Source organism: Malus domestica, chromosome 17, assembly GCF_042453785.1.
Source record: "Malus domestica chromosome 17, GDT2T_hap1".
Lineage (NCBI taxonomy): Eukaryota > Viridiplantae > Streptophyta > Magnoliopsida > Rosales > Rosaceae > Malus > Malus domestica.
This window is the reverse complement of record NC_091677.1, coordinates 14,648,189-14,659,407: the sequence shown is the minus strand read 5'-3', so window position 1 is coordinate 14,659,407 and position 11,219 is coordinate 14,648,189. Positions and strand designations below refer to the sequence as shown.

General features: G+C 37.4%; 1 protein-coding gene across 1 annotated transcript; it reads right to left on the bottom strand.

The window, feature by feature from the left end:
• Positions 1–708: 708 nt before the first annotated feature.
• Positions 709–4,473, bottom strand: LOC103431921 (uncharacterized). Its single transcript, XM_070816984.1, has 5 exons — positions 4,363–4,473; positions 3,705–4,236; positions 2,793–3,291; positions 2,529–2,610; positions 709–1,181 (listed from the first exon to the last, which is right to left on the bottom strand). The coding sequence occupies exons 1-5, from the start codon at positions 4,417–4,419 to the stop codon at positions 957–959; spliced, it is 1,395 nt and encodes a 464-aa protein (XP_070673085.1). The 5' UTR covers positions 4,420–4,473; the 3' UTR covers positions 709–956.
• Between the last annotated feature and the right edge of the window lie 6,746 nt (positions 4,474–11,219).

Sequence of the window (11,219 nt, the reverse complement as noted above, 5' to 3'; positions counted from 1 at the left end):
TTAATTTGTTTTTGGGGTCATTACCATCGTTTGATAACTACTTGAAGACACATGTAAGGTTACTCCTACTAATGTGGAATTCACTCATGTGTGGGAAATTTTCTAGCCTAACACGTGGACAATACTAATGGGGTGGTGTGGAAAGTGTGTGGCCGTTGGGCTTCACATGTGATACAACTGGCTCTAATACGATGAAGAAAGTTATGGTTTCACCGTAAAATCAATTGACAATATAAAGAGTAGCCAAATTACATATAAGCACATGCAAGATTACTACTTCCATCAATAGTCTTTACTTGGACCAAAAAACACAAATTCTTTATACAAGCAATATTGAAAAGTAAAAAAATTAGACTCAATGCTTCATGTATAAAGATAAATGCTCTTAACCAAATATTGGATTAATGAAATGTCATTTACAGGTTATCCTTTAATACTTGTTTAAGACATTGTTCATTGGTAGTGATTGGGGGTGCAAGTTTGTATTTACAATTCCGCCATAAAATTTCTAATCTAAATATTTCCGAAACATCCGAATTAAAAAAGTGTTTCCATCCGATCTAAACTTTTTGGATTGGAAATTGGAAACCTTGTTTTCGATCCGATTGTGCCGAAAACAACCCCAAGTAGTGATGGTTACACTCACGCCTATATGCACTTCACACCTATCAATCCTCCTTTATTTATTCAATCCTCACACAAGGCACAGGTGGAAGAGCAGGAATACGAAAATCGCTCTCCCTGTTCGTAAGTAAATTGTAGATTCTAATTCAGATTCGATTTCCCCATGTAACGAAAAAAAAAATGACCTAGTGTTGCAGCCACTACTGCTCTTTTTTGGACTTACAATGGAGCCTCATTCTAAAAATATGTAGTTCTGATTTATCTGTGAGACTAAGTAGTACAAATTAAGAAATATATATTTTTTGCATTTTTTTCTTTGATGACCTCAATTGTTACTTAATGTTACTGCAAGGGAAGCAGCCGCAAGAAATGTGGCCAGAAAAATGCGGGTTGTGCCTATTTGTGATCATTTTGTGTGCATTGTTGGTGCCCTTGTGGATTTGTTCAGAGTGCTGCTGCCTCGCTGTTGCTCTCCACTCCTCAGCTTTTCTATGCACTACTGCCATCCTCGTCATCAGCTTCTCCTCCAGGTTTGATCTCATCTTCTGTATTTTCACCTATAATCCAATACAAAAAAATGCATCTGCCAGTTAACTACAATGAAGTTCAAGTGAAAAGGGAGAAATTTGCAGACGTGAGCGTGACTACATTGTGTAGAGTGGATGAGCTCCCACTATGTAGGCAAGTTAAAGTAGAGTATTAATTGCATAAAAAAGAGAAAAATTTTAGGGTGACCGCCACACTGCCATGTGTTGTTTCTAAATTGGACATGATTCATAGGTCATGGACATATAGAGTATGGTATTAACAAATAAAAATCCAAGTTATAACAATAATGAATTGATGACGTTACATAATAGTGTGACTATAATACTGAATACTGAATGGTGCCCTCTTCAGTAATCTATAATGAATTTAGGAAAGAACAAAAAACCAAGCTTCCAACCCAATTAAAGTAAATACTCTCCAATTCCCTATGGATTTGTAAATGCTGCTACTTCCACATGGGAATGCTACTTGCTAGTATTAAAATGTGGGGGTGATGACTTCTAGCTTTCTTCTTTGCTTTAAAGGTTTGGCATGCATAGAAACTACACATTATATAAAGCAAAACGCACTTCAATGGAAGTGGACCAGAGTCCAGTGTAAAATACAAAAGAAGAGTAGCATCCAAGAGCGACGGGTGGCTCGAGAAGTAGGATGCCAACAAAACAATAACCTTAATCCAACCAGAACCAATATAGTACTAATGCACTTCCTACCATTGCAGTTTGACAATGCAACCACTTAGTAATATGTTTGATAACCAAATAGCAAAAGTGCACTATAACTTGAAATGCCAGCTCATGGTTTCATCATATGGAATCTACAATAGTTAGAAAATTATTATAGTAAATACACAAATAGAAAATATTATAAGTTTTTAATCAAAAATAGAATTAGAGGATCACTAAATCGAGAAGGAAAATGATTTCAGCCTACTTTATTTGTGGTCTTTGTATTGAGTAAATTAAAGGAGAATCAATGGATAAAATTAAACCGGGTGTATAAGCAGAAAATATGTGTGAAAATCATTTTACCACCCAAGAATAAGCCGTATTTAAACCAGGGTCTGTGTGCCCCTTTACTGACGTGACGTCTTAGTGTTATTCGGGGTTTTTTAATTTTTTATTAAACGTTTATAACCAGTTCAACTTGTGTATATTTTCCAATTATTTCCCTATGCTAATAGAAAATCATACACAAAAACAGCAAAGGGAGGCAACATCAGTATTCAAGTTCACATCTCATGTTTGTAATGCTTGCATTTGAATTGCCATGCAAAAGCAACAAATGGTTAAAAGAACAAAAACCTGCTAGAGTAAGATTCCACCAAGGATATAATGGCAGAATGACAAAAGTACCTCAAGCTTTCTTGACTGAGCTTCTGCTTTTGCACTTTGGAGGTTGACCCAAGCTTGGATTTTTGCTTCTTCTCTCTGATACCTGTACATTAAAAACACATTCATTTTTTTATTACAATCGATATTACTATTCTTAGTTTGAGTAAAAGACGGGGAGAGGTTTTAAACCCTAGATGGAGTGCATCGAAAATGAAGGCCTTACCCAGCACTTGCAAAACTACTCTTAAAACTCAAAAGAAATGTGGTTTAACATCCAGTTATTACCTAAGGCAGCATTTGTTATTTTCTTCCCCTTCCCATGCAGCAGCTCTAATTTCAGAAATTCTCTCTCCCCACGGATTGCTTGTTTCGAAATGTCTCAAGCTCTTCGATATTTCCACTTCCTCTTCTTCCCTTGAGCTCCAGTTCGATTGAACTGAATCGTACTGTGTCCCGAGGCACTCCTGCAGCTGGGCAATGTCAATGGTGTTGTTGGTGCTGCTAGAGTGCCCCATTGCCAATGACCCTGACCTATTTGCAGGCGTGTTGTGGCGCGCGGGAGATGAGCACTTGAACGGCGTAGGGCACCTCGAAGTTGTGGAGCTTCCAAGAGGAGTCATCTCTGTGCCGACATCTCGATGGTGTACATGATGAGCCTCTTCTGTGCCGCTGCCTGCATCTTTTATGGCATCACAGGCCGAGTTTTTGAATAGAAAGCCTTCTTTAGTTGGCTCTAAGTACCTGGAATTGGGTAAAATTGGTTCTATGTCGTTGACAAACTTATCTGCACAAACAAAACAAAACCCAAATTTCAGTTTTGTAATACAAATTAACTCAGTTCATAGAAATTTGGTTATGATCAAAATTAAGCAATTTCAATGTAACAGTAAGTATTTCAGCTAGAAGATTTAAAGACTCGAATTCTCTTTGCATAAGCAGATACTTAGTAAACCCTTCACTGATTAAGTAGAACATTTCTTGTGTGTTTTCCAGAAATTGAAAGATACAAGGTAAAAACTAGATTCTACATTGGTACATTCGCCCATGCACCCGAGTTCAATTCCTTCCCACCACCACCCCCCCCCCCCCCCCCCACTCCCACCCCGGGGAAGATGAAAGTGGAACAAAAAGGGGGGCATGCGATGTAAACACCAACAGGTGAGAAGCTTCCACAAAAGTTGAAGTAAAATATTTAACCTTTTAGAAGCACATCAGCTGAGGTTGAGACCCCATTGAAAGCTCTGGCAGATCGATAATTGTTCAGAGAAACACATCTTTGGAAGCTTGAGACCACCTTTGAGACCTTATCCTCTGTGACCCTGGATTTTTCAGCAAAAACCTCACATTGTTTTGGGTTAAAAATATTTGTGGAATCTGATTGTGGCTTGATGGTGTGAGCAGGAGATTCATGGCAGGAAGTGCTTATGAGCCACTTCTCAGCATCATCCCACTTTGAAGGAAAGCTCTTTCTCGAAAAGTTGCCAACTGAGAAGCTGAAAACTGGCCTTCCAGGAGTGGGAGGAGCTTCTACTGCTCTCCTTTGTGTCACAGAGCTCACTCCTCCCTCCCTCCGCTGTGCTGACGTGACATTGCTTGGGACTGGGAGTGACTTGACAAAATCAGAGGTTTCCTTTAGGTTGAGCTTGCAGAGAGGGTCTGGAAATGTGTCAGCAAATGGGTTGTTACTGGTTTTTCCATAGAAGCTTGGGTTGCTCTCCAATGGCGGTTCCTGAATCACAAACACCAAAAACAACAGGAAGAAAAAGGTAAACAAGGAAGAGTAATTAAAACCCTTATGGGCAAATGTAAAAACAAAATAAAGGTAATAGGAAAAAACCAAATGTGGGATATTTACCCCACTGGATGAGATAAAAGATGGAGGTTGAAAGCATCTGGGGCTTGTGAGATCCATGGAGAGAGAGAGAGAGAGAGAGAGGGTGGGGGCTTTGTGGATGTGGATGGGATGCTTCTCTTTGTGGAGTCAATACTTTTTGGTATCTTGGACAAGAGCTGTGTCTATCTCCTCCACCATTTGGGTAAAATTATAAAACACTTTTTCATAAGAAAATGACTCAGTGAACAGCAAATTTGAAGCAGAGTAGAAAAGCATTGACTGCTCCCAAGTTGCTAAATTGTTTTTGTTACTCGAATGAAGTTGGTTTCATCATAAAATTAATTGATAATACGAGGAGTTGTTCAATCTCTTATAAATCATTGCAAAATCATTCCTCCTATCAACGTGGGACTCATTCTCAACACGCCTCTCACGTGTGGCGAATTTTCAAACTCAACACGTGGATAGCATAATGGGATGACGTGGAGCGTATGTGGCCATTTGATTTCATACGTGAAACAATCTGCTCTGATACCATCTTAACAAATTGGGTTTCCCAGTTGATTGAGGGAGGGTAGTAAGTGTAAGAATGTAATTGGACAACTATCATTCACATAGCTAGAGAGATAACAGTTGTAACTAATCATTCACATAGTAAGGAAATCAGTTTAAAGTAATAATATTCATATCATATTTGTGTACCACATTTTCATACCACCTTAGGTGGCATTTGATATGGATATCCACATTATTTGAATTAATCAGATTTTTAAATTTAGTTCATTATTTAATAAACTAATAAGTAAGAAAAACTACTTAATTAAATGATGTTTGTGGTATACGATGAGTCTTTTTCCTTCATTTCCTTGGGTTTTGCAAATTTTTCAAATATTGTGGTTGTCCACATCAAATACCACCTAAGGTGATATAGAAATGTAGTATAAAAAATAATATGAATAGCATTACTCATCAGTTTATACTATTTCTTTCTCTAAACTTTTCTCTCAATTTCCTCTTTGCTTAATCTTCCGATGGTTTGTTAAGAGTTAAAACATTAAAAAAAAAAACACTCATATTATTTGGAATACCGTCACCGTAGCATCTTAATAAGTAGATGAAAATTTTGAATCAATCAGCCTAACCATGGGTCAGACAATACACAAATGCGGTGGTACATGTCCCCGCATGCAATGAAGGTTGAATTTACATTAAATCGGATAATACACAAATACAATGTGACTCGTTCTTTTTAAGACTATTTGACCATTCAATTGGCAAAACTGACATACTAAGTTTGTACCTCCGTTAAGTTGGATAATGCTCGAATACAACAAGACACGTTCTTTTTAATAGTGTCTGATGATTCAGCTGTTAATGAAACTTTTTTTCTTATACCAGTTAAAAGTACTGTTACAAAATTGAGTCACATGGGAGTTGGCAGTAAGCAAAAGCCTTGACAGGCCTTAAAAATTTAGACTTACTGTATAACTACAGTGACATGGCGTCGCACTTAAGCAGAAGGCAAGACTAGGAACTAGAAAGTGGACGAAAGAGTGTACCTCATAAAAAGAACAGGGACTGCTTTGGGAGTAGTCCCAAACGAGAGAGAGAGAGAGAGAGAGAGAGATTACTTGTTTGTTTTATATTGGGAAGCTTCTTTTGGGGTTGATCGATCCCTTTCTCTAGGTTGTGTCCTTTTACAGCTTTTACAATTTACAGGCTTTGTAATTGGACCCGGCTTTTCTGCCCTCTCATTTCTCATATATTCTTATTTCTTTCTATTTTGTACGATCACGGTTAAGCAACGTCAATATTTTATATTGATTTTTTTATAGAGATAATAAGACAAAAAGCAATAGTAATATAAAATGTTGACGTGGCTTAACCGTAACTGCACAAATAGGAAAAGATGAGAGTGTATGGGAAGTGGGAGGGCAAAAGCCAGGACCTTTGTAATTTGGATGGAATCTATGGATTATGGTGTATGTCTCATTCCAGGTAACTAGATTCTCTATCTCCCATCTCTATGTGTGTGTGTCTGTCTTGCTCTTGGCCTGTAACCCAATTGTTTGAGAGATGTAAAGAAGAGGTGACAAAAACAAGTAGTGGTGGTGGTGCGTATCAAGAACTTGTACTGGGTACGTTGGAAGTAGTTTTGGGTAGTTACAACTTACATGAAGTTGAACACCAATAACACATGCTATACTTTCAAGAAGTTGAACTTCAAGATTGGCTCATGTTATGGTCCACAATTCTTACCCTTTGGATCTTTAGTTAATGTCTAAATAGCTAAAAGTTCCGTACCATGACATTATTTTACTGCACTTTTATCTATCTTTGACATTACATATTTTGTAATATGAGACATCCTACAATGCGCACACTCATCCTTAGGTTAAAATAGATCTAGACTTTGGTTTTAATTTAGGACAAAGCTAGGGAAACTAAATTTTATAAACTAAATGATATAAAAGTTGATGAATTGGATTATTACGTATGTGTTGACTAATATGCTTATTTCTTATTGATGATACATCATTTAGTTTGCAAATTTTGTCACATCCCGACCCGGGCTCCACCACATCCCAGGCTCGACTCCGCCATAACACGATATTGTCCGCTTTAGGTCCCGACCATGCCCTCACAGTTTTGTTTCTGGGAACTCACTTGAGCAGAACTTCCCAGTGGGTCACCCATCTTGAGAATGCTCTGGCCCATTTTTCGTTTAACTTCGGAGTGCCTACGGAACCCGGAGCCAGTGAACTCCCAAAAGGCCTCATGCTATATGAAGGTGAGTATGTACATATAAGGCATAGAGGATCCCACTTCAGCACGCCTCAATTTAGGTCGAGGTGTGTCAAATTTAGTCTACCTGCACTTTTACACATCGTTTCCATAATATGGCTTCGTCATTGTCCGGGTGTAGGTCAACAAGCCTTGACTTCGGTGTTTATTTGGATATTCAGGTCGGGATGTGTCATTTATGTATCAAACGTACAAAATTGAGTACCCACCAAAGTTTTTCTCAATAACGACACTAAAAAGAAAGGATAGTACTCTTCACACACCCATTTTTACCTCCTACATCCATGTTAAGTTTTTGTCATTGATCTTCTTCAATTCATTCGATTCAACGACCGAAAAGTGAGAGGAGAATAAGAAGTAAAATTGGGTGTGTGGATAGCATTACCCAAAGGAAAAGTCCAAAACACCAAGACAAAAGCTATGTAATTATTCAGCTTTTAGGCGTATTTATGCCTACGCCCTCTGAAACTCAATGAGTCTCACTTTATTCCATGTAATTCAAATTTTGTTTTAACCCTCTAAAACTCAACTTATTTTTCACTTTGCTCCATGCAGTCAGTTGGAAAATCCGTTAAAGTTGGTGACATGGCACAAATGGGACCCTCTTTTTACAAAAATATATGCTATGTGGATGCCATTTAAAAAAAAAAAAAGAGAACAAAAATAAATTTTTTTTTTTTTGAACTAACAATATTATCTATAATAAGGGAATGTAGGCTAAGCCTCACAAATGGGACCCTCTTTTTACAAAAATACATGCTATGTGGATGCCATTTAAAAAAAAAAGAACAAGAATAATTTTTTTTTTTGAACTAACGATATTATCTATAATAAGGGGAGGTAGGCTAAGCCTCACAATGGGTTAGCAATAATGTGGTTCAATTTCGCCCTTGACAAGAATCGAACCTAAGACATCTCACTTGCAAGTAAAGATGAATACCATCAGACCGTATAAATTTAAAACACAAGTTTAGATTAATGCATTTAAAATAAGAATAAGTCCCCTTATCCTTCTTGTCAGAACCCTTATTACCCCCTTTCCCTCATCCCTCTCCCCTCCTCGCTCTTCTTTTCTTTTCCTTTCTCTATTCTCTTCTTTAATTTCCTAGACAATCTCATTGATGAGTCGATATTATACTTCATATGTTACCCTATTCTTAGTATTAATTTACTAGTTATTTTGGTGAAGTTTTGATACTTTGATTTATATTTCTAATGTAGGACATGCGATTTCCTCTTGAGCAAAAAGTGACCAAATAGATGAATGTTGGAGTGATTTCAATTGGAGGATGTTCATGGGTCTCTCAACTTGTTCGTGTCAAAGTTTTAGATTTTCTCCCAAGCGGATAATTTAAGGTAGTGAAATAAAAGAACAGGGTGCAATGCTGTCAAAGTGACGTTTTGGGCTTATTTGGACTATTTGGTGTCCAAAATTGTGTCTTTTCACGATGGGCCATTCTGGAAATATGTTTGAGACATCATAAGCTTTAAAATAAGTCAAATTGGGCCTGATTTGAAGTCCTTAACATCCAGAAACGTGGCTGGTTCTCTGCTGGGCAGATTTTCATGTTTGTTTAGATTATGGTTCCTAGTTTCACTTAACTTATTGTTTTTCCTAGTTTTTGGAAAGACCTTTTCTAGGAAGGATTTTATTTTGTAATAGTATAATAAGACTATTTGGCCATTAGGGTTCGGTGTGCACTAATTTGGAAAATTGGGCTTAGAGAGCTTTTGAAGGCATGATTTTACGTAAGTGCCCTTAGAGGCAAGGGTTTTGATTTTTGTTGATCAGCGTATAGTGAGGCGTATGAAATTTTTCTTTAGAATATCCTTGAAATATTCGACAGCGCGGGCTCATAGGCGCAAGCAGATAAGGATTTGGAGTTACGATTAAAGTTCTACGAAACTCTAAACCGAGAAGTACTTTTATTTTGGTTACTATTTATATATATATATTATTTATATATATATATATATGTATATATTTAGAAGTATTATTATTTTATTAGTTGTTGTTAGAATTAAGGGAAAAAGAAAGATGAGGGCGTCGGGAGGAGGAAAAACAGAAGAGAGAAAGAGAACGGACAGAGCTACCCAATCGGAAGCAGAGCGAGGAAGGTGTTGGGCCAACCAGAAAGAAGAGAGAAGTGAGGGACGAATCAGAGAATGGAAAGGAGGGGAAAAAGGAAGGAAAGAAAGAGAGGAACCGTCCGGGTTCCCCTTCGACCCGCGCAACCCGTTTCAAAACCCGCCCACCCCATGTGATTTTTCGATGGTTTTGCACCATTCTTCTGGCGAATTCCAGCCACATGATGCAAAATTTAACTTAACACACAAATTAAACCATCTTGTTGTCAAATTGTAGTAAAAATACAAGTAGGGATCGTTCTAAACCGGGGATTAGGAGGGCTTGCTAAAACCTCTAAACTTACTAAAAAACATAAAAACAAAGTTAAAAACGTTTGAATGGACTCAAATGACTCAAAACAGATTCTAAAGACGCAAAACAACTTAAAAACACTCAAAATTGCCTAAAAACACTTACTGGGCAGATTTGACTCTAACACAACTTTGGATGAATTTAGTGTTTTGGTTTGAATCAAAACACTCAAAAACACTAACGAAATAGAAATTTAACACTTTGAAACAACAAAGTAAAAGGGGGATTTTGGTTTTGACGAATTCGAAACAAACAAACAACTTATAAAATTAGACAGATTGTAAAGCGAATTTAAGAAATGAGATGATGGATGGATTAGTTAGAGGTCCGTTCTTCACACATGACACACTTGTACATGAATTGATTTCCAATTGCTTTTCAATAAACTATGATGCTCAACACCCCAGATTAACCGTGATGCATAAATTAACCCTTAAATTTTCCTTTACTCATTGAATTGGATGAATGCATGCGACAACCCAAATCATTCTCTAAAAGTCCCCTATATGAATGCATAATAGAGATACAATTAGAGATCATTACGTTCAATGAAAATCATAAGTGTTGACGAGGCAATTATAACTATGAATGCATGATACAATTGCTAAGAATTCAACTAACGCGATTGTGATAAACAACCTTCACTACTCATGAATATAAACTTGTAACAATTAGGTGAAACTCATTTATATTCTAGCATCTAATTCATGCATGAAAACTAAGTATGCATCCTTAATAAACGTACAAGAATCAGTTATGAATAAAATAGATAATTGAATTGCAATCACAACTTATCAAATCACAATTGGAAGAAATCAATTCAAATCTCAAGCATGTTCATGGCTTCAAACTTCCCCCTAACTAAATAGGGGTTTAGCTACTCATAATTGCAACAAAATTAGAAAATAACAAAGTAGACATTGAAAGAAAGAACGAAGTACACCTAAAACGCTCCAAAGTTCCAAGCTTGAAACGCCAAGGACCTTTGTTTTCACCACCTTGTTGTAGCACAAGTGTCTAGGATGTGTATGGATATATGGATGGAATGGATTTGCACGGCTAAGAGATGAAAGTGTATGGATTGATGAGATGTAGTATGGCTAGATGAATGGATGGAGGTCACGGCAAGGAAATTGTGTTTGTGAATGAAGCTCTTTTGATGGATCAAGATTGTCCTTAGGAAGGCGAATAGTGGATGTATTTATAGGCTAAGGAGATGACCACTTCAATTCCTTGCATGTGCAGTTTGTATGGGTGTGTGATGTCCATGTTTCCCTTTACATATGCACTCACATGACCTCCATCATTTCAGCCACAAAACAAACACATTTTCTGCCATGTTTCTCCTTTACATTTACACACATGTTCTTCATCATTTCAGCCACAAATCAACCCATTTTCTGCCTATGTGTGTGTCTTTCCTTTGCCCATGTGTGTGTGTTTTTCCTTTGCATTAGCACACACATGTTCTTCATTATTTCAGCCAACAATCCACCCATTTTCTGCCCATGCCAAGCCCTCCATGCCGTGCCTTTCTTGTTGTGTGTGTGCTGTCCATGTAGAGTGTGTGTATGCCCTCCAACCTGTGTAGTTTGCATGTGTGTAGCTGTCCATGTTTCTCTTTTGCATGTGT

Excerpts from the sequence above, each read along its gene's own strand:
- LOC103431921 (XM_070816984.1), bottom strand. The coding sequence starts at position 4,419 with ATGGATCTCACAAGCCCCAGATGCTTTCAACCTCCATCTTTTATCTCA. Across the intron at positions 3,292-3,704 it reads AGCTGATGTGCTTCTAAAAG|ATAAGTTTGTCAACGACATA; the intron begins GTTAAATATTTT and ends TTGTTTGTGCAG. Across the intron at positions 2,611-2,792 it reads AATAACAAATGCTGCCTTAG|GTATCAGAGAGAAGAAGCAA; the intron begins GTAATAACTGGA and ends TTTAATGTACAG.